Source organism: Lepisma saccharinum, chromosome 1 (assembly GCF_977018435.1).
Source record: "Lepisma saccharinum chromosome 1, izLepSacc3.1, whole genome shotgun sequence".
Lineage (NCBI taxonomy): Eukaryota > Metazoa > Arthropoda > Insecta > Zygentoma > Lepismatidae > Lepisma > Lepisma saccharinum.
This window is the reverse complement of record NC_139229.1, coordinates 120,368,405-120,392,784: the sequence shown is the minus strand read 5'-3', so window position 1 is coordinate 120,392,784 and position 24,380 is coordinate 120,368,405. Positions and strand designations below refer to the sequence as shown.

Genomic DNA, 24,380 nt, shown 5'->3' with positions numbered 1-24,380 from the left:
ACATGTGGTCTCCATAAACAATAATTTTCATAAATGGGGCGGGGGAGGGGGTACTCCGCAGATGTGATTGAAAAATATATTTTTTGTCATTTGCCTCCACGAAACTTCTTTCTTGTGGCAATGTTGTTTCCCTCCAGGGCATTAACATCCAGAGTATCCCATCAACTGTGAAATGGGCAATGCGAATGCACTGTCTGAGTTTTATGGACCTCGCGAAAGGCTCGTAAAAGTCGTTCGTAACAAGAGGACAAAATGCCGCCCGGCAAGGAAAAGAAAAAGCGGGAAAACACTAATTGTTTAATCTTTTGTTTGCAGGCAGAGCCCTCTCTCGAGCCTTCTTGGAAATCATTACGTTCCGCATTATCGCTCATCCGTATCAACCAACGTGGGTGGACAAATTTTGCCTTGGCCCTCTTTCGAACCGAACGTAAAACGCCCCCCCCCCCACCTAGGTGGCCTTTATAACAATCGCTCGGCGATTCACGAGCGACACAAACGTCATTACCAGGGCGATGATTACGGAAATTCTCACGCAATCACTCATTTAATAACAAGCATGGCATGCCCACCTGGACTGCTCGCAATACGGCGTCAACTGCGTGGAACAGCCTACTACCTAGCAAGGGCTGTTTGGCTGGAATGAGAGCTTACGTGATATGATAAACAGATCAAGCTTCAACCGTCCAATCAAATGTGGTACTTTCCCGTTGGAAGTACGTATGCAGTAGTTTTTGACGATCAACATTATGTAGAAACGAGTAAATATCGAGTGAATGGTCTACTCACTACCTTGTTCCATTGATTTAGTTATTTTACGTCGTTTTTCTTTCACTTTTGGTTAATCGCGACGATGAGAATGAATGACAAAATGAAATTGATGAATGGACAATCAAATATTATATGAACGCAAGAAACAGCTGTCTCACAGAGGACTGTACTGACTGCGGATACAAGTGTCCAGAATGCAGTTTATCTCAACATCGAAGATTTCGGGTTAAAGTTCCAGTCTTATGTTCTTTGCTGGCGACCTTTCATCAACTTCAGAGGTCCCGGGTTCGATACCCGGTGGGCCCGACCCTGTGGCCGAGCGGTTAGCACATCGCGCTGCGACGCCAAGGGTCCCGGGTTCGAATCCCGGTCGGACTTGGTTGTTTGTGAATGTCCATTCATCAATTTCATCCTTTCATCACTCATCCTCATCTTCTCAAATTAGCCAAGAGGCACAAAACGCGAAGTAAAATAAACTAAATCAATCAATCAATCAATCAATCGATACCCGGTGGAAGCACAATGCACAGTGGTTTAGATCTCAACTTAAACTGTAGGTCCAGTCCCGACTAGCTTTTCTGTGTATAATGTGGACTTAGAACAACAATTCAAATCCGTTCATCACTTTCATCGGATCACCATTGTGACGTTCCTTTCTGGTGTTCGCCACTGGATCACGGATTACTACGTCACGGTAGCTACCCAATCTCCTTGTGCGGCGGAGTTATGAGACTCTCCTTAATGTTATGCTACAATGAGCATTCTCAGGACGAAACGGTTTGAACAAAAAAATAGCTTCTTGCTATTTTACAAATTTAATAACACATTTTGCCTTTAAACAATCACTGCAAAATAACAATAATATTCACAAACGCAATCACATTTGAATTAAGTTGCGGCTTTTCCTATAGAACAGCGTTTTTCACTAAATAAACATCATCTCACGCAACTCAACTTACTTTCTCCATTTCACGCACTGTTGTCCTGGCAACGAAATCAATAAAAGATTTGACAGTTCAACAAATGTTTATAAACCGGAAATGACTTCCGCTTCCGATATTGCGTGTAACAAATATACAGCAAAAACTACAAATTTAAATCAACACAAACAACAGTATTGAAACTAACAAATAAATCAGATTTCTGTGAAATTAACAGAAAACAAATAACATATTACATATCACCAAAATAGACAAGGCGTATCAAGTTCTCCTCCCATACAAACAAAGAAAATTGACGCAATGTACACGAAGGAAATTTTCTTTATAGAATAAACTTCTTCGAGCTTACTTCAGAACTCTTCACTCTTCATGCAAACTCGCTCTAAGAAAATTCATATGATCCTACATTTTTTAATCATAAAAACAAATCTTCAAACTATCTGTTCTCTTGCTTTGTGTAGAACTTCTTTTCTTTCTTTCACCATCCTTTCCACATCTTCTAAGAGCTTCTTAACATTAACAGCTTGTTCTTCATCCAACTATACATTTCCTAAACATTTGTATTTACAAACGTTTAACTTCTGAAATTGTTCTGGCTTAAACTTAATTATTGACATTGAAGTCTCACATAAAATTATACATTTGTTCCCTATTGGACCTTTATCATTTTCAACTATGGCTGTCCTTTTCCTTCGACTTCGCCATTCATTCTCCGATTGGTCTCCTGGAACTAAATTATCAACATTGTGAACTTCTAATCCTTCTGGGAATTATACATAACGTCAGCCCTCTTTCGGTTTAATAATAATCATTACAGGAAATGAAATTCAAGTTGTATCCAAATCATGTACACAAGGCAAGCATTATCTGAATAATTATATGGCTTTGTAAACTCTTCTTTATCCATTCTCTTCAAAGAATGTGCAGGACTCTCAACGATTACTTTCTATGATGGAATATACTATTCAACCTTCATAATGCAACCAAAAGATAGATTTTCATATACATTTGATAACACGTACTTCACATCTTCACGTGCAAGCTTATTTGATAGAGTGTTTTACAAGCGGTTTCTTTTTGTTTTCTGATCTGTAATCTTCTTCCTTCTTTTTCTTCATAGATCAAACATTTCTTTCTTCTCTTGCCACTTCAATAATTCTCCTTCCAACTTTTTCCTCTTGGACAACGGAACAGGATAATGATTGGAGTAAACAGGTTCTTCACTGGTTAGATTTATTTTACAGATAGAATTCCTAGATAATCCTGACTTGTCGGCGAATATTCTTCCATAGTTCAACAATAAATTAAATAGCTGCTCCTTTTCCTCAACTCTCAAAACATCTGAAGCAAAGGCTTTATCTCTTATGTCTGATTCTGTTGCAGTCCACTCATCAGCGTTAGCTTCTTCCTCCGCTTTCGTACACTGTATTAAGGCTGTCTTCTCCAGCGACTCGCCCTTCTCTGAATCTCCAGCGTTAGGAAGTAAATGTTGCTCTACTGTGTGTCCGCCATTGATCAGATACAATTTTTCTGCGCCTGCATCCAGAGTGGCTTTGTATCTTCGAAGGAAAGGATAACCAAATAATAAGTCAGCTTCTAAGCATTTGACCACATATACCAAATCTTCAAATATAAAACCACCAATTTCAAAATTTATTCGCCTACAACCAGCTATCCGTGATCTTTCTTTTCCAGCAAAATCTTTTAATATTACGCCTGGACACTTCTGCAATTTAAGACCTGGTAATCGCTCTCGTACTTGAAGCCAAATATTATAATTCATAAGGGTACATTCGCTACCCGTGTCCAGAGTACATTTTATTTGGAATCCTAATACCTCCACTGAAATTTCAGGTTTCTTCACATTATCCCTATCTTCTTCCATTATCGTCTTTCTAATTTTTAAATAATTTAGAGGAGTGGCTTCGATATTCAAGTACAATACTTCTAACGGATGTTCTGTTAGGAATGGGTCTTCACTTTCGTCGCTTTCTTGTACTTGCATGCCCTTCATTGCAAGCGTAAGAGTACCGCTTACAACGGGCGCTGGGCTAAACCCAGAACTTCATTGCAGTTAATTTCCCATGGCGACGCTGTAACTCTAAGATTACTGGAAGGTAGCTCTTCCGTCTGTATTGCACACTCTTTTCGTTCTGGAGCTCTTTGATCTCCTCTCCAACTATTTGTGTACGGCGTAGTCCTTCTATAAAGTCTGTTACATGTCCAGTTTCTATTCTTCCACCTTCCACCCGGGAATCGCTGTCCTTCTCTGGTGATTGGTTCCTTCCCATTTCCGCTCTCTGCGCTGCGGGATCCTCCAGGATTATTAGTAGAAGTTGTCATCTGTACTCTGCGAACTCGAGGTTGGTTAGGTCTCCTTTCTTCTGCTTTATTACCGTCGCCTCTCCACCCATCTATCTGTTCTGAGGCTTCGTACTTCCCCAAGAAGTTGGTCAACTGGTCAATGTTTCGAGGATCTCTTGTTAATACTAGCTGCCGTATTCTGTATGGGAGCTGATGAATAATTAAACTTAACACTTCTGTTTGGTCCACACGTTCGACCAAGTTACAGTATGACCCGTAGACGTCCCAACAATAATCCTCCATAGAAAGACCTGAGGATTTGGAATATCTTCTGTTTCTTAAAATCTGGATCTCTCTCTGCTTCGCTTCTGCAGAGGCATACTGTTTTTTAAACGCGGCACAAAACTGTTCAAAAGACTTCCACCTTCTCTCGTTGGCAATAAACCAGGCTTTAGCTTTCCCTTTCATTACAGAAGGAAGCACCTTTAATCTATAGTGCATAGGCATTTTCATTATGTCCATGGACGTTTTCAGTTCTTCCAAATAACGCTCCGCTGATATGGAATTTATTTCTCCGGTAAATTTGCTCAGAGAGTTAATATCTGACATTCTAAAAAAATGTCCAGTGTGAGATGGACTATGAGAGACATCAGGAGATTTATCAATATCTTCTCTGGGTATCCCTTTTGTACTTTGGATACGTCTTCTCCTCTTACGGTTCCTTTTAGTCAACAATTCAGCAGAAGATACAGATTCTGTTGAAGATATACCGGAAATCAAAGGCTCATTATCATCTCTCACCCATCGAATATTTTCCACAAATCTGTCAGTATTTCCAGTAGTCATTCCTGGATTTCCTTGCACAGATTCTAAATGTAATCTCTCCAACTTCCCTAAAAGGAATTCCTCCATAAAATAGAACTTCTGGTTAATTTCTTTATTCATCTTCTCACTGTCCTGCATACACAAATTTCTTGAAGTACTTTGCTGATCCACGACGGATTCTATCCTTGCCTTTACGGTGTCCAATTCATTCATTACTTTTCGTCTGTCTACTTCCCTGACTTCTTCTATCTTATTTAGTGCATCTCTCCCTTCATCAATCTGTTTTAACAAATCACATCGCACAACTTCCAATTCTTCTTTGTTTTCTTGTCTTCTGTCTTCTATTACTCTCATCATTTCACTTTTATCTTCTTTCCGCTCATCCTCAATCTTCTTCATCAATTCTTCTCGGTCTGCTTTCATTCTCGTCATCATTTCCTCCTTATCATTCCTAAATACCTCCTCTAAGTTTCTGAAAGCTACCTTAGTTTCGTTTCTTCCGTCTTCAATAATCTTCATCAACTCCTTCTTATCCTCTTTCCGTCCATCTTCCATAATCTTCATCAACTCCTTCTTATCCTCTTTCCGTCCTTCTTCAATCATCTTCCTCAATTCATTCTTATCTTCTAGCCTTCCTTCTTCCATTTTCTCAAACCTCTTTATCATTTAATTCTGATCTTCTTTCCTTCCTTTTTCAATGATCTTCCTTAATTCATTCTTATCTTCTAGCCTTCCTTCTTCCATTTTCTCAAACCTCTTTATCATTTCATTCTGATCTTCTTTCCTTCCTTCTTCAATGATCTTCCTCAATTCATTCTGATCTTCTTTCCTTCCTTCTTCAATTCTCCTTAACCATCCACAAAGTACCTCCATATTTAAAGTAGCACTATGCGATTTGCAATTTTTACAAACTAAGTCACCATCAGGAAGAAATTCTCTGGATATTGACAAATTTGCACACCCTAAATGGAAATACGCCTCGCATTTCCTGCACTGATATATTTCGTCCACGGGCTTATCTTTATCATCACAACAACTCAATTTATCCATTTTCTTCTTGCTCTGGCTTCTCAAATTTCTCCTACTCATACCTTGATATCTCTGCAAAATCAATCACATGACTTACGTCTATGTGTTATCAGACTTTGTAACGCTCGACAATTTCCTCATGACTTCACACGGCACAAAACACACGTTTTTTTCACACGATATTACAGTTACAATTTATCCTTTTACATCATCGCCGCCTTCACGTTGAGCGCCAAATTTACCTGTGACGTTCCTTTCTGGTGTTCGCCACTGGATCACGGATTACTACGTCACGGTAGCAACCCAATCTCCTTGTGCGGCGGAGTTATGAGACTCTCCTTAATGTTATGCTACAATGAGCATTCTCAGGACGAAACGGTTTGAACAAAAAAATAGCTTCTTGCTATTTTACAAATTTAATAACACATTTTGCCTTTAAACAATCACTGCAAAATAACAATAATATTCACAAACGCAATCACATTTGAATTAAGTTGCGGCTTTTCCTATAAAACAGCGTTTTTCACTAAATAAACATCATCTCACGCAACTCAACTTACTTTCTCCATTTCACGCACTGTTGTCCTGACAACGAAATCAATAAAAGATTTGACAGTTCAACAAATGTTTATAAACCGGAAATGACTTCCGCTTCCGATATTGCGTGTAACAAATATACAGCAAAAACTACAAATTTAAATCAACACAAACAACAGTATTGAAACTAACAAATAAATCAAACAGATTTCTGTGAAATTAACAGAAAACAAATAACATATTACATATCACCAAAATAGACAAGGTGGAAGCACAATGCACAGTGGTTTAGATCTCAACTTAAACTGTAGGTCCAGTCCCGACTAGCTTTTCTGTGTATAATGTGGACTTAGAACAACAATTCAAATCCGTTCATCACTTTCATCGGATCACCATTCATCCTCATTGTCAAAAGTGGAAGAAAATACTTGGCTTTTCTGCAACTTTTGGCTAATCGCTAAGATGAGGATGAGTGATGATATGATACAATTGATGAAGCCACACTCACAAAGAACACCCATGCCTAGGCCGGGATTCGAACCCGAAAAACACAGTGGGGCAGTGGTGGTCAAAGTGGGCGGGGGGATGTGGGAGATGTGGGGCACCCAGTTAAGAAAATTCTCAAAAGACATCTCCCACTAGGATAATCGCATAGGCACCCTCCCCGCCCCCACTGCATTTTCTCCACGTTGATCCAGGCAACCATTCCCCAACTTTCCCCGAACTGGTTTCTGTAGATATCTCAAGAGGGAGCAAGGGGCCCCCTCGTCTCCTTTTGCGGGTGCCCTTTGAGAGAGAGGTTATACAATGTGTTTCTTTTGAAATTTTATGTATTCGTGTTGCAAATTTCAATGCAAATGCACATTTCAAAAGTTATTGTTTTCTTATGAGCAGCGGTAGCTCAGTCGTTAGTCGGTCTCCGCGGCAAAGTGGTCAGCGTATTGCGCCAGGAAACCAGAGGTCCCGGGTTCGAATCCCGCCTAGAACATGGATGTTTGTTTGTCCGTAATGAGAAAAAATGAAAAACAGAGAATATAGTAAAAATTGATGAGTAAAAGTTGAGAAAATGTGTGAATAACGGGGGGATACTACCGTGTAGGGGTATTCCTTTATTTTTTTTAAAAAAAAGAAAGAAAAGTCATTCGGGCGTCTGACTACCATGCGAGAGACCCGGGTTTGATCCCCGGTGAGGGAGAACCAGGATTTTCTCCACCTGTTCAAGCGGCTACGGCGCTCACCCAGCGTCCTATAAAGTGGGTACCTGGAGGAAACTCTGGGGGAACGGGGGGAAAGGCGGCCAGGGGGGTGGTGCTGATTACATCACCCCCACCTTCGGCCGTGATCAAGAAAATGTGGGGCCCTAACTCCACACCCCCTATACGCCTTCATGCATGGTGCAAAGCACAGGGAGCACTTTACTTTTGCTTATGAGTTTAGACAAAAAATTGAAGTTAATGGAAGAATATTACGTTTCATATTTTGGCTGCAAATTCATGATATCGTTGCTCTTATTTAATTGTATGATTGTTATGCTAGAGTTCACGATGACTAAAGAAAGTGTCCCTGAAATTTAACGTGTATTTCGGGCAGTTTGTGTAAACTCGTACAGATGATAAATCGCAACTATCATACGATCTATCATATATATATAATTCTTGATCAGGTGGACAGTCTAGAGCCATGATAAAATCCAAGTATAATTCCCGGTTTTCAAGGCGAATTTTCAAAAAATTCAAAGGTACAAGCAGATGTTTTCTCTATTTCAACCTTACATACTAACACCTCTCACCACTCACCCACAGACAAACACGAATATATTCCATATAAAGGGTTTGTGTGATTCCAATGTATCCAAAAATGTTAATTCAATTCAATTTTACGGTATATACGTAAATATTTAATTTACGGCGCGGAAATTTACCAAGTCAATGTGAAGATTTCTTATCTTGCAATAACCTTCCGTCTGTTCTACAAAGGACACTAACAAAGTACGTAAATGGATTGAGAGATTTCTGTTTTATTTTCCACGCAGCTTTCCTTTCCTTTCTCGATAAAAAAATAAAATCTTGAAAAACTTGTCTCAGAGCACTTATAATAAAAGTTGCAATTTTTCACGTCTACGAAGAAAAATTTACGCAGAATTCCCGGAGCCAAAAATTCACACATAATTCCCGGAATTCCCGGTGAGTAGCCACCCTGTTGATATCACTCGTCAATAGGTCATTCTAGTCTATTGCTGCGGAATAGGTAATAAATCCATGAACATGGTCATAGGAAGTGGAAGAAAGGAGTGAAACATGGTCAATTCAAACTTCCCAATTCCCAAATCACGTTCAGTCAAATATGAAAGAGAAACACTTTCTCCCCGAGGGAAGAAAGTCTATTACGCAACTTTGCCAGACTCGCTTCCAGAACGTGATTTCGAGACTTTCCGTTCCTGCCATCTTGCGGTGGCGAAGCGAACTGTTTCGTATCTTTCCCATAGCTTGAGTTCGCTTCACTTCCGACACAAATTCCGATTGAACTCATCCTGCCCTTTTCATCTTGAAGTTCAACGTACGACGAAAACCGCGGATTATCAGCTCAAGTTCATTTGGTAGCTTCAGTTTAGAAAAAGCATATTTTACGTCGTCTTTCTACCTTTTCTGGTTAAATGCAGTTCGTAGCGGTAAGGATGAATTGACGGAACAAGCATATTAAATGTTCATTATTTTATCAAAGATTCGAACATAGTACCTCTGGCTTTCTAACTCGCACACTCGAAAATATTTCTTGCAATGGCAAGTGTTCTTTAAGTGTTCATCATTGTCATCTAATCATCACTTACCTTCATCTTCGAGCTCTCCAAGCTCCCGGGCTTCCCCGATGGCGCAGTGGTAACGTCGTCGCCTGCCATGTAATCAAGGGGGTCCCGGGTTCGATACCCGGTGGAGACAGAGTGGTTCGGGTCCCACTTTAAACTATAGGCCGTCCCAATTAGGTCACGAATAGTCGAACATGTTGTGAATGGCAAAATAAAAATAAAAAATCTCAAATTCAAATTCGGTTAAACAAGACAGAACAAGATGAAAGTGGAATCTTCGGGCTAGCGTTTTTCTTTTTAACCGACCTACTCCTGGAAGTACTACATAAAATTTTTCAAGAATTGTATTGGACGAAGATGATGATATCCATTTGAGTGATCGATATTGCTGAAATTTATCTGGTGTTCTCTAGATGATCATGAAAAAAAACTATATTTATAAAATTACAGGGAGAAAAGGTGATAATCTAGAAGTTGCGAATGTAATAACAGGAGAGATGGAAGCAATTCTGGACGAAAAACGACAAGAAGAAGAAGAAACGTAAGGAGACTAATCGACGCGAGCAAGACAAAAGATGATCTGATGTAATAATACTACAGCATTTTTTAAGTGCCATGCATTTCTTCTTCGTTCGTAATGAAATCAACAAGTTATTCGAATTACGGAACTTGTAATTTGACCTCCCTAGCGAAGCATGTTCTAAAAAAAAAAAAAAACATCGGAAGTTTTCATTTCGCAAGCCACGATGAACTTAGGAGGCACAGGCTTGTATGCATTCCGTCTTTCGTTCGGAGGGACAACGTAACCAACCATTCAATGATGGAGCCTCCCCCATGGCGCAGTGGTACCGTCGTTGCCTTGTAATCAAGAGGTCCAGGGTTCGATACCCGGTGGAGGCACAAGTGGTTCGGATCCCACTTTAAACTGTAGGTCCAGGCTCGATTAGCCATACTGTGCATAAAGTGGACTTAAAACACAAACTCAACAACAACAACATTCAATGATGATAATGTTTATGAATTTGTTCGGATTGAGAAAGTAAAAATTATCATGGAAGAGCCACCTTCCTTTGAATATCCCCTTTCCTCTGTTCATACTTTCCTTCCTTGATTTCTATTATGTTTTCCGTTCGTCAGTCAAGCTTTTTTTTCACAGCTCTTCGTTTCCATTTATCTCTCAACGTACAAATTCATGTTATCACGTCATGGAAATTCTTCTTCTTTTTGCATTGCATAATTGAAGATTTGAAATAACACATGATGATGAAAATGCTATTGGCAAAATTTACGAGGGGAAGGAAATTGTAAGAATTCCCTTGTCAATATGAATATCATATTACTAACTTTGTTTTTTGTTTAATACGTGAAACCATATTACATTGAATATTAACTAATTAATTAATTCTCTACCTTTCTTGAAACCGAAAGTTCATGCTTGCAGTTCGATTTGTCCTTATCCTGAGCAAGATCTATTTATATATTTTTTAATTTTTTTTAGTTCCTTAGATATGAAACGAGGAGACAGAGAAAAGTAACACGAATTAAGCCTTCTTTTAATTTCCTCTTCAATATCATTTTCATTTGTTAGTATTACTCCCAAGTATTTTGGATTTGGAAAAACTGGTCCAAACAAGTTGTTATCACTTGGTTTCGGCCTGTAAGCACATATCTTTAGATTTCACATTGCTAACTTCTAAAACCTATCTCTCTTTAGCTGCTTTGAAAAAAATATTTTAGCATTATTCTTAATTTGTATTTACATGATTCCCCAGTAAGTCTACATCATCTGCATATGCTAAAACTACTTCGTTAGTTTCTTTTAGCTTCCTAGAAGCATATTCCAAGGCAAAATTAAAAGAGCAATGGAGATAATGCATCTTCTTTTTTTTTTTAAGCCATCATGAATTGTACATTTTTTGTCAGACATATTAACAAGTTTCTTCTCGACTAATTTATCTCTTTGGCATCTTTGACTTCAATCAAGTTAGATTCTGCTGTGCGTACTTAATTTATATCTGATTTATCTCCTACATGAACTTTTAAAACGTCATTAAAGTAGTTCTTCCATCTATTTAAAATAGTCAGCCATTTTATATCAAGTTTACTTTAGGTTGCCACCCCTTTCTCAAATTCATTTGCACCTCTACTACTTTTATTTCAATTTCGTTAATTTTACTTTTCAAGTAATCTTCTAAAACATGCTGTTGTTCTTTAACCGCCTAAGTCTATTTCTATTAGTGCCTCTCAGATGGCGCAGTAGTAGCGTCGTCGCCTTGTAATCAAGGTATCCCGGGTTCGATCGCTGGTGGTGGCATGTAGTGGTTGGGATCCCACTTTAAACTGCAGGTCCAGGCCCGATTAGCCTTACTGTGCATAAAGTGGACTTAAATCAATCAATCTATTTCTATTAGGTTATGCGAACCATGGCTTACTTTTTCTTGATTTATACTTTATTTAACTGCTGATTCTATTGCATTACGTACGTGTTCCCAATTCTTATTTACGTCTGTTTCATTTAAATCCTGCAAAATTAAAAAAAATATATACAATTGTATAGGTTGAAGTTCATTATATGGAAATAAAATTCTTTTTTTTTTAAAATTCATTTTTTTTGCCAGGGATTGTATTTTTTTTTATAGTGTCATGTGCTTTCATAACGAACTAACTAACTCTCTAGCCTTCTCAAACCCAAAAGGTTCATGGCTGCATCAACACAGGCCTTCCATCTGTCCCTATCTTGAGAAAGATCTATATACTCTTTTTCCATCCCTACCAAAATTTTCCGTTAGGTCCATCCCAATATTTGTCCTTCCATCTTCGTCTTAGTTTTCCTACAGGTCTCTTACCATCAGGTCTCCCAACAAGAATCCTGTAAACTCCTTTTTTTCCTCTCCCATTCGTGCCACATGGTCTGTCCACCTAAGTCTTCTTGATTTAATTAATCTAATAATATCTGGACATGAATATAAATTTATGTAGTTCTAAATTATGTAACCTTCTCCACTCACCTATCTTCTCACCCCTTTTAGATCCAAATATTTTCCTAACGATCTTATTTTTAAATACTCTCAATTTTTGTTCCTCTTTCAATATGACAGACCAAGTTTCACATCCATATAATACAACAGGCAAAATTACTGTTTTGTATATTTTAACTGTACGTTTCTTAGAGAGAAGTAACATACATTTCCTAAATTTTAAGCCTACTTTTTTATTTTATATCCTCTTTAATATAATTTTCATTTGTTAATATTACTCCTAAGTATTTGAATTTTTAAACTGGTTCAAATAAGTTATCATGTGCTAACCACTGAACCGGAAATCAACAGCGTTGAGGCAGGGGTCCCAGGTTCAAATCCTGGCCTGGGCATGGGTGTTATTTGTGGTGTCCCTTCATTAATTTCATCATCATCACATACTCATCTTCGCGTTTAGCCAAAAGTGGCGAAAAAAAAATAATAAACGAAATCAATTAATTGGTGCTAACCACTACGTCACGAGGTCGACTGGTACAGAAAGGCTAATCGGGACTACAATTTAAAGTAGGATCCGAACAACTAAGTGCCTCCACCGGGTATCGAACCCAGGACCTCTTGATTACAAGGCAATCGGGGATGCCCTCTCATGCACGGTGTTGAATCATGGACAATAAAGCCATCAGACCAAAATCGGTGCCTTCGAAAGGTGGTGCTGGTTGCGAATGCTACAAATCTATTAGACGTTTGAAAAAACTGACGAACAATCTGAAATGAATTGTGTATTCAAGAAAGATTCTAGACAGTTTGCTGTCATCAGATTTTACAATACTTTGAGCATGTAGCACGTCGTTTTGAAACTGGTCCTGGGAATCCATTCTCCAAGGAATAGAAGAAGAATAAATATCCAGAGGTTATTTACCAATTAGATGGATGGATCAAATTGAACATTTTATATGGACTCACATTTCCTTACGAGATGCATACAGAAATTTAATTTTGAGAAATAAAGAGGACGAATTGAACGTAATTTAGTTGTACAGAATGTTTACGAGAGATTGAGTATCTATATATTTCCGCAGATGCAACAACAATCTGGATACAGCAATCCGCGACCATTATTAAGAGCTGTTGTTGGATGACTTAACAATCACATCACCGCAGAAACAGATGGAACTGGTGAATAAAAAGCAGTTGTTTTGATGCAGCCATATCACTGCAAGAATCCTATATCCTTTCTTCCGCGTTACAGCATTATTGCTTCTAAGAGTAGAACTTCATTCACAGCCGCATATAAAGGCCATCATCGCAGAAACGCCTCACGATATAGAAACATGGACGGCACATGTTTTTAGAAAGTTACATTACTGGAGCATGCATACTTGAAAATATGTTTTTTGACACTCACTTTTCAGAGCCTTTTTTCCGCTCTTTTAGTTCGTCACTGCAATAAAACAACCGCGAAACGTAAAAAAAAAAAATAGTATTAGGTCGTAGTAGATTACACTGAGGGCCCATTGACAGACGATCTCTGCCTTACAGGAAAACATCGTAAGGGGAGACAGCCTTATAGGAAAATGTCGTAAGTCATTTCAAAAGTAGGTCAAAGGGCTGCGCCAAAACAAAGCATCCCACCTGTCGGGTTTAGTGTGTCGGTCGAGTCTCTGTGTCCTCTGTCCTCCCATACCAAAATAAACATAGGTCGTCATGGAACCAATTTTTTTTCATCAATCGAAAATTTCCTAAGTCCACAGCGTTAAAAAAAATCTTAAATTGCAAATATCTCGAAAATAGTAAGAGTTATCGAAAAAATATATCGAAAAACACCCCCATACGGCATCGTTAGATACCCCCTGTCGATTTTGGAGGTGTAGAATACGTGTACCAAGTTTTGGTGGTCCTGGGGTCAAGGGGTAAGAAGTTAACCCACCCTCCTCCAAAACTTTGATCACTCGTAACTTTTGAACAAATAGTCGTAGAAAGGTCGGGTTTAGTGCGTTGGTCGAGTCTCGGTGTCCTCTGTCCTCCCATACCAAAATAAACATAGGTCGTCATGGAACCAAAAATTTTCCGAAAATTTTCCAAGTCCTGCGTTAAATTGCAAATATCTCGAATTTTTGACAAACAGAGGTGTCCCATAGGACCTTTGAGAAAAAAAAAACACGTGAAACTCTACAGAGGTATGGTTATCTAACCGCAGCCGTTAGAACCTTTTTGGGTTGGGCACCACGCACCCTGGCGGGGTTATAGGGGCCAGGAATCCTAAAAAAAAACCATAATTATTATTTGTTTGTTTGCTTGCGTCACAATACAGAAATAATGAGAGGCACGCGCATGTGTGTGTGGCAGAAAGATCACATCGTTCGCGAGAGGTTTACAAAGGTCACGATATATAAACATGACCCCGGACTTGGAAAATTACAATAAGGCGCATTCGTACTTCAAGGATGAGAAAGTGTATTTTCTCGTACCGGCTCTTCTGCGCTGTGAAACATCGTCAGCGCAATAAATGATGCGCGGAACGTGGAGGGAAAGTGAGTTTTTGAGGTTTTGGTGCGATTTTCTTAGAGGTCAAAAAATCAGGGTTGCAGTGGAAGGTACATTTACTGTACTACTCCAACTCAATCAATCAATCAATCTAAGGTCTCGGTAACGACCTCCGTGGCGGAGTAGTTCACACAGCGCGCTACAACGCCACGTGTCCAGGGTTCGAATCCCAGCCTGGGCATAGGTGTTTTTTGTGAGCGTCCATTCATCAATTTCATCCCGACTCATCCTCATGTTCGTAATTATTCAAAAGTGGCAGAAAAACGACGCTAAATAACAAAGGGTATCGAACCCGAGATCACTCGATTACAAAACGACGGCGTCACTAGTGCGCCATCGAAGAGGCCTGCTATCCATTTGCAGTGGTTTTGATATATGTCAGTTAACAGTCAATACATTCATAAAGGTTTGTAGTTTCATTACCCTTGAACAAATAAATAATGCAGCCAACGGGAGGTAATATAACTGGTTCCAAAGCTACAGAAGCCAATGGCAATATAACAGGCTCCAGAGCTACATAAGCCAATGGGAGGCAATGTAACTGGCTCCAGAGCACAATAAGCGAATGGGAGGCAATGTACCTGGCTCCAGAGCTACATAAGCCAGTGGGAGGCAATATAACTGGCTCCAGAGCACAATAATCGAATGGGAGGCAATATAACAGGATCCAGAGCTACATAAGCCAATAGGAGGCAATATAACTGGCTCCAGAGCACAATAATCGAATGGGAGGCAATATAACAGGCTCCAGAGCTACATAAGTCAATAGGAGGCAATATAACTGGCTCTAGAGCACAATAAGCAAATGGGAGGCATTATAACAGGCTCCAGAGCTACATAAGCGAATGGGAGGCAATGTAACTGGCTCCAGAGCACAATAAGCCAATAGGAGGCAATATAACTGACTCCAGAGCACAATAATCGAATGGGAGGCAATATAACAGGCTCCAGAGCTACATAAGTCAATAGGAGGCAATATAACTGGCTCTAGAGCACAATAAGCAAATGGGAGGCATTATAACAGGCTCCAGAGCTACATACGTTAATGGGAGGCAATGTAACTGGCTCCAGAGCACAATAAGCGAATGGGAGGCAATGTACCTGGCTCCAGAGCTACATAAGCCAGTGGGAGGCAATATAACTGGCTCCAGAGCACAATAATCGAATGGGAGGCAATATAACAGGATCCAGAGCTACATAAGCCAATAGGAGGCAATATAACTGGCTCCAGAGCACAATAATCGAATGGGAGGCAATATAACAGGCTCCAGAGCTACATAAGTCAATAGGAGGCAATATAACTGGCTCTAGAGCACAATAAGCAAATGGGAGGCATTATAACAGGCTCCAGAGCTACATAAGCGAATGGGAGGCAATGTAACTGGCTCCAGAGCACAATAAGCCAATAGGAGGCAATATAACTGGCTCCAGAGCTACATACGCTAATGGGAGGCAATGTAACTGGCTCCAGAGCTACATAAGCCAGTAGGAGGCAATATAACTGGCTCTAGAGCACAATAAGCAAATGGGAGGCATTATAACAGGCTCCAGAGCTACATACGCTAATGGGAGGCAATGTAACTGGCTCCAGAGCACAATAAGCGAATGGGAGGCAATATAACAGGCTCCAGAGCTACATACGCTAATGGGAGGCAATGTAACTGGCTCCAGAGCTACATAAGCCAGTAGGAGGCGATGTAACTGGCTCCAAAGCTACACGAGTACGTTTTTCTCTTTATCAGAGCTGCTAGTTTCAAGCAACAGTAACGCATGCAACGAAGAACAATGACAAAAAGTAGATCTTCCTACCTTGTTCGCCAGCTCCAGAAGATTCGATGTGCTACCGGTTACGCTTCCTCCAGCAGCCTCTACAAGTTTCTGCAAGGTGTTCGGCTCGGGACTCAAATCGCGGGCCCCGCTGTCGAACTCCCAGCTCTCGTGCTTTCCTCCAGAAGTGGCGCCTAGGAAAGGAGATAGAGTATGTACAGAGACTGCACTTTCCAGAGCAGAAACGATAACTTAAAAATTAGTTTATTGGTTGAACCTTCATTGAATGTTGCAAATCTGCACATGCAATCAAGTAGGTGTACTGAAATTCACGCTTGCATATACAATTAGTGCTAATATTATTGTAGATTCTGTTAGATCCCTGAAAACATCTCCCTCGTCAGCGATTGGATTGATCGTTTCTCATATTTTCCAGTTTTGTAGCCTTATAAAACATCGATAATTCTAATATTTTCAAACAGGTTCTTAAAACTCATAAAATCTGTTATTTCCAGAAGTATGATCATAAATTTTATTTTTATATAAGAAACCGTTCTAATTTTTCATTGAACGAAGAAATCTCTCATATTTGCCAGCTTTGAAACGAGATAAAACTTATCGAGAATTGTAATATTTCCATGGATAACTCAGTTCTTAAAACTCATATATACTGTCATTTCGACAGTTGGATCTAAAATTTAATTATTTTACATGCATATCTGATAGGCTAATCAGGACTGAACTTATAATTCAAGTAAGATAATTCTCCGAGGATCGAATCCGGGATCCCTTGTTTAAAAGGCGATAGTGTTACCACTACACCAGAGAAGCCCGAATTTCAATACAGAAAATATATAAATAGGCAGTTCCCCCAGAAAAAAAAATCATCCGCTGCAATCACCTAGTAGTTATCAAATTAATTAAGGAGGTGCATGCAAATTTACCATGGAACATTTGTAATTTTGTATCCGATCACCAACAATTTCATAGCCGTTCATTCCTATTATCTGATATAAATATCGATACAGGTTGATGAAAATTGGAAGAACGCCCCACCCATCTAATAAAAATAATAATGGGGCATTATGAAGTTTCTAGGATACTGAACTCTTGTAAAAGCGGAAGCCTATAGAACGAGACATTTACAAAGCCCCTTGATCCAATCAATATAAAATGTGGGGGGTGTCTTGTGCAAGTTACGCTATGAATGGATCGAGCACCTGAAAATAATAATGTAATTTCATGACAATTTTACAGAGTTGACAACTACATCGGTTGAATTAGGTGTGCAATGCAAGAGCCTCCCTAAATAATTTAGATTACAAAATTACATTATGTTGTGAAAACGGTGATTCTTACATCAAAATAAATAAATGTTATATTGGTACTGATCTAGCTACTGTAGTTACACAATTAGTTTTATACTCATATAAGTATTTTCTGTAAAAAATATTATTACAACGTGTTTACGATAGTTGTTACGTAGTCGCATTATACAAGCTGCAGTGGTCCAGTCCGTAGGGGGTCTGTCTACGCAGAAGACTAAGTTTGGATTCAAGCTTGGGGGGGGGGGGGGGGGTTCTGGTGGAAATATTTAATTTTTCATCTTATGTTCCAGCTAATGGGGACTGTCCTCGCTCTGAGATTCACCCAGCTTCTGTTCAACGGGTACCTAGGGACTATTCTACGGAGGTAAAAGAGACCGACGCGTGGTGCTGATCACATCTCCACTGTGGAAGAGATCGAAATTGTGTGCAGTTGTACCACCACACTCCTATGTGCCTTCGTGTCACATGCGCGAGCTTTATATTCGTTCAACTAGCTTTGACTAGTTTAATACATACGGATGACGGCCTCAATGTGGACTAAAGTTTTAACATCAGCAAGTTGTTATATCATTCCAGCGTTACGTGTGTGACATTTTACACAAAAAATGTAAGATTCTAGACACGAGATTGGATTAACATATACATAAGGAACTGATTGAATGCAATTATAAAGCACCTTGTGGCGTTTTCTAACACATGAATAAAAACTTTAGTATGATGACATAGTCTGAATGCATGAAAATCATTAACGAAAATGCGTTACGTGTGTGATGTTTTAAAACTAGCAGTTTGACTTAATTTGTCTGTGAAACATAGGCTACAGATGGTAATAATTTTTGTTGGTCAAAAATGCAAATTATGTGTATTCACAAATATTTAAACATTAATGCAATTAAAAACACTAATAATTTTCAGAATAATTCATTTTGTTATCTACTTGGAGTAAGACCACTTTTCGTGGAATCGGAGGCGGCGTCAGAATTAATCACCTAGGAGTGCTGAAAGGGTGCGATATTGAAAATAAAGAAAACATGAAACATTCGTGCATGCAAGCATTACGTCAAATACAAATCAACTTTTTAATCGTAATATGATATTGCAAGATAATACTGCTTCCGGTTGAAAATGTTTTGAAAAGGGGTGCTGAAGAGGGTTACAGAAGAAATTTAATGGGTGCGCACCCGCCTGCGTAGAATGCCCCAAAAACATCCGTTTGCGATTCGTACCTTCGTTGAGCCCGCCAGAGTTGTTCCCAGAGATATCTCCTGCTTCTTTAACGGCTCACCTCTAACGACCACGCCCACAGAAAAGTCAAACGGGCATATTCCGCAAGAAACACTTGTCATCCGGCCGTCGATTCAACGCAAACAAAGAATTCGTCTCGGGGAACAGTAAAGTCAGTCAGTGAACAACTGGGGCCGCTCTAGGAAACAACTGATGCCGCGGAAAGGGTACGACTAAAAAAAAAGGCAAGAAGAATTCCCTAAAGCATTCGGGCTTTTAAAAAAAGAAGCTCTCGAGAGCTTCCGGTAATATACTATTTGTTGAAAGCTTCACGGAGAGACGAGGGCAACAAAAACAATCTTCCGCTCACGTCTCAACGGCTAAGAATGTTGTAAAGTGTCTCCGGTCTGGTTGATGGTTTCTCGCGTATTCATCCGTCAGCGTTGCATGGAGGGCCCTCCTTGTTAGGGGGCGAACAGGTTTTCAATGCTCCAAAGCACGACGGGTGCAGTATGTCTGCTAAAGTATAAACTGTGCTCACACACATGTATACGGCACAGGGTCATTTATTGAAATTTCCTGACTTTTCCAAGCTTTTTAGGCAATTATGAAACAAATTTCCAGACGATTCTGTGGTGCCTAATAACCAAGTTTTAAGCGTCACCCTGCACTTGCACACGTTGACAAACAATATCTACCTCACATCTAAAAGCTGATTCAAGGGAAAAAGTTAAATTCATTTTCATTACCACATCCTAGCAAAAACACTTAATTTTCGCCGTCTTTTCCAGGTTTTGAGTACATTTTCAAAATCCTGATTTATTTTCCCTACCGAGTAAAGGCAGTGAGGACAGCCCTGCCGCGTTGTGACAAGCAAACACAAATCGGTATTATGTCCCATAACAATATAGAACATTTTCCATTTTACCTCCAAATTGCGGGATCATCAATATCCATATGATTGGTGATTGGTGAACGCAGATAGAACGAAAGGAAATACATTTCTCGTATTAGAATTATCTATTAAGGTTATGATTCTAATTTCGACTTCGACACGCAATGACCTCAAATAGCAGTTAGTTTACAAAAGCTAACTCTATTGTATTTTTGTTTTATAGTGTTACTTCTCACTCGCTTACGGAAATCGCGACAACGAGAATCAGTAATGAAAGATCAAACCCAATGAAACAATAATATAACAGGAGGGGTGTTGAACTCAGAACCTTCAAATGGGAGATCGAGAGATAACCGCTTAATACGTTCAAACACGCTACAACTACAATACTTCATAAACATACTTTGGCACAATTATTTTTACACGTGCACATAAACATTACATTTTTGTACATGTTTAGCGAGGCCTCTAAAAATAAATTAAGGACTTGAATTTTTTTCAAGATAATTCATATTTTAACATTAAAACACTAAATAAATTATGTTTTTTCATAAACAGGGAAGCTATTTGTTATCTAATTGATCGGATAGCAGAAAGCAGCAGAAATGCAGGTTGAAAAAAAAAACTTACATATTTTACTAAAACAAGATAGCACGAACTGGAAAGACTCTGGTTAAATTGACTGTAGGCGTGAAACTGGATGTGAAACCAGTTGCGTGACCTGCCAGGCCATTTCCAATGGGTTACGCAAAGTTACAAAAAGAGCAATGTTCTAACACAATGATATCGTTAGTGCCACTCGGTTTCAGCCCCTTCCTATGCGTGGGAATCCTCTAATGCGTGTGTTTACCTCCCGGAGACATTAAGACTAGCTATCATTTCGGCTGTCCAAATGGCACTTTATTTTCTTTTCCATTGTTAAACTTCCCTAATGATAGTACCTTCCCTTATAAGGTTAAATTTCCTCTGGGTTTGTTGAAGGTCGCAAGATATAGGTTGTGAACATTGACAAGGGTGGTCAGCGAAATGTTGGAAGATGTAAATAAAATCACTTAAGTCACATCTTTACGTGTGGTTTTCTACACTTGACATCCCGAACTTGGTAATTGGAAAACTAGTCAAACTTTCAAATCAAAAATGCTGTAAAGTTGTGTTCGAACATGGTTCATGGTATTAGATGGGTCACCAAACTGTACGTATAGTCTATAATAAATAATAACTATCAGAAATATATATAATGCTACAATTATTATTATATTAAGCAGATTACAGTTAAATACTAAAATTGCTTTCTAAACGTTTTAAAGGTAAATATTACCTTCATGTACGTTAATTAAATTATTCAAATATTATTTCTCATATACGAGGGGAGGCTGATAGGTATTGAGCCTTACACACAAAAAGAAATACCTAGGAAGCTGAAACTTGCAGGGTGTACTGGTCATTTCTTCTGTATGTAATGGTGCAAAAAAATCGACTTTCTATGATCTTAACTTCCCTTTGTTTTTTAGGTCCAAAAGTAACCACTCATTTGCAGCATTAGTTGCCTCCTGAACACTCGAAATTGTTGTCCCTTTTCAGATGAGGGAACAGATGATAGTCCGATGGAGCCAGGTCAGGCGAATAGGGTGGATGGGACAACACGTGAAAGCCTAAGGAGGTCAGTATCGCCATTGTTTCACCTGCAGTGTGTGGCGAGGAATTGTCATGCAACAGCATGACGCCTTTGCATAGCTTTCTCCAACTTTTTCGGAAGTGCTGCCATTTTCACTTTGGACCTGAAAACCAAAGGGAAGTTAAAATCCTAGAAAGTTGATTTTATTCACCATCGCATATACAAGAATTGACCAGTACACCCTGCATATTTCAACCTCCAGCTCATTTTTTTCTGGGTAAGGCTTAATACCTATCAGCCTCCCCTCGTATTTATATTAAGTATTAGGCTACTAGTTGGTCCGGTGTGTCAGAGGACGATAGGCCAACAAAGTTTGCGGAGGGTTATAGCTCCGACCACGGCATGGGTGTTCTTTGCCGGTGTCCCTTCATAGATTTCATTTAATTATCACTCACCCTCATCGTCGCAATCACTCAAAAGTGGCCGGGCCTCCCCCATGGCGCAGTGGTAGCGTCATTGCCTTGTAATCAAAGGGTCCCGGGTTCGATACCCGGTGGAGGCACAAGTGGTTCGGATCCCACTTTAAACTGTAGGTCCAGTCCCGATTAGCCTTACTGTGCATAAAGTGGACTTAAAACACCAACTCAAACCAAACTCAAAAGTGGCAGAAAAGAGTCGCTAAATATGACAAAAATTTATGACACTGTTAGTTTTTCAATTTCTAATATACACACTGTCTAGCATGGATTTTTATGACGTATCTAAGGAATGTTTCACGCTTCTAATTTTGAAAAAGCAATTAATTTTTTACTCATCAAATCAGTTTTGTTTTTAAAATATATTGCCGTATACATGTTATTTGTACCGTGAGAAAGTTATGTGTAATAAATAGTGATGTGACAATACTGGGACACATGGCAATGCTTGGAAAAGTGAAGCTGATTTAAAGTTTGTGAGTGCGCCACCATTTTAGGCTATTTACACCCCACTATACACGGGGACAATTTATTAGAAACTTAGGTTTTCACAACGAATTTCCTTTTAGTTTTAAGTATGCACAGATAAGCTAATCGGGAGTGGACCTACACTTAAAGTGGGATCCGAAGCACCATGTGCCTCCACCGGCACCGAGTATCTAACCCGGGACCCCTTTGATTACAAGGCGACGATGTTACCACTACGCTATCGGGGAGGCCTACAAGACAAAGAATGCTGACACATGGAATACAATGTAGTGATGAAATAAATATGCTCCGATTATGAAAGCTTACTGGAATTGAAGAACCTGCGTTGACGAGGAGAGATTCCGATACTTGAAAAGAAATTACTCCGCGATTGAAAATTTTCAAATATCACACTGTATGCAATAAATGCAAAATGGGAGTGGTTTCGACCGTTAACCTCTCCCTTATAAGTCAATGACGTAGTGTTCTGGTAGACAGCGGCAGGCAGTAGCTTTTCGCTCGGTGCAACCCACGTGATAAAGTATCTGACAAAGACATCCTGGGCAATTATGGCCCGTCCGAAGCACTTAGGAGAAACGTACCTTTTATCTCACGAAGACTGCCGAGAGGGTCAGGAAATGGTCGTTCCCAAGAAGTTTCCTTTCAGGATGGACTCTTAAAACGGAGAGGAGAGAGAAACGGACGCTGAGTTCGCAGTTTCGTCTTGCCAGACGCAGTTCAGGAGAAACAGGGCGATACATATAATCTTCTTTAGTGGACCACAAAAAAGTTCGATAAATTTGTATTTAGTTCCGATTTATGGCATAAATAGGTTAATCAAAACTTGTTTGAAATCATCTTTATGCTCATACAGGCAAATCGGGACTGATCTACTAAACCTAGTCTGACATTGAAGCTATAGTTGCGCATGATTATCCGGCCCGTAAGGAAATAATGCCACCAATTATGCAAATGATAAACTGGGACATATTTCTAGATTTTTTGCAGAACAGTAATTGGTGAAAATAACAACAGGTTACGATCAACAGGTCAACTAGAGTAAAACCGTGAAACCAAGTCAAATGAAAAGTACTACAGACATATACAGATTATAAACTAGTAAGATCAATACATTTCAATTCGGCACATTTCAAGTTCACTTCAACCAAATCTGCTACTAGGCTTCAAACTCTGATTTTTTTATTTTCATGTTCCATTTGTATGTTTTTACGGAACAAAATATTCACTGTATTAGCCAAGACAATAACTTTTGTACAAAATCCCATTTATAGATTTACTTTCTTGAAACTTAATCCTTTCTTGCCATTATGTCACTAATTCTGTGCAGACCATTTTTAGTTGTTTTTTAAGTCATTAAGTCCACTTTATACTTAGATAGGCTAATCGGGACTGGGCCTACAGTTTAGAGTGGGATTCGAACCACTATGTGCTTCCATCGAGTATCGAACTTGGGGCCCTCTGATTACAAGGCGACAACTTTACCTGTATGCCACCAGGGAGGTAGGTCCATTGGTCTTTTTTAAAAATAGTGAAGATTACCGAAATTCCCCGATAAAATTCTACAGCAAAGAAACGCCAAGGATGAGCGAACACCGCCATGGTAAAGATTGAAGCTTTATAATAAGCGTACAGCACACTTGGAAGTCAAAAAACTGCACTTGTATTTTTGTTATTTTACGACGCTTTTCTGCCACTTTTCGCTAATCGCGACGATGAGGATAAAATTGATGAAGGGACATTCACAAAGAACATTCATGACCAGGCTTGGACTGGAGGCCGGGAACTTCAGAGGCGAGACCGAAAAGCGATCACCCAAGCCGGCTCAAGGCAAAAAACCAATCACTTAATAAGAACAAT

General features: G+C 39.3%; 1 protein-coding gene across 3 annotated transcripts in view; it reads right to left on the bottom strand.

Annotated features, from left to right (window-relative positions):
• LOC146000394 (colorectal mutant cancer protein) overlaps positions 1-24,380 on the bottom strand; it is a 247,271-nt gene that overhangs the window by 188,944 nt on the left and 33,947 nt on the right. For all 3 annotated transcript variants that reach the window (XM_083137984.1, XM_083138000.1, XM_083137992.1), the window contains exon 3: positions 16,539-16,690. In XM_083137984.1, coding sequence (XP_082994110.1) covers positions 16,539-16,690 — 152 coding nt within the window. The remainder of the gene's footprint in view (positions 1-16,538; positions 16,691-24,380) is intronic.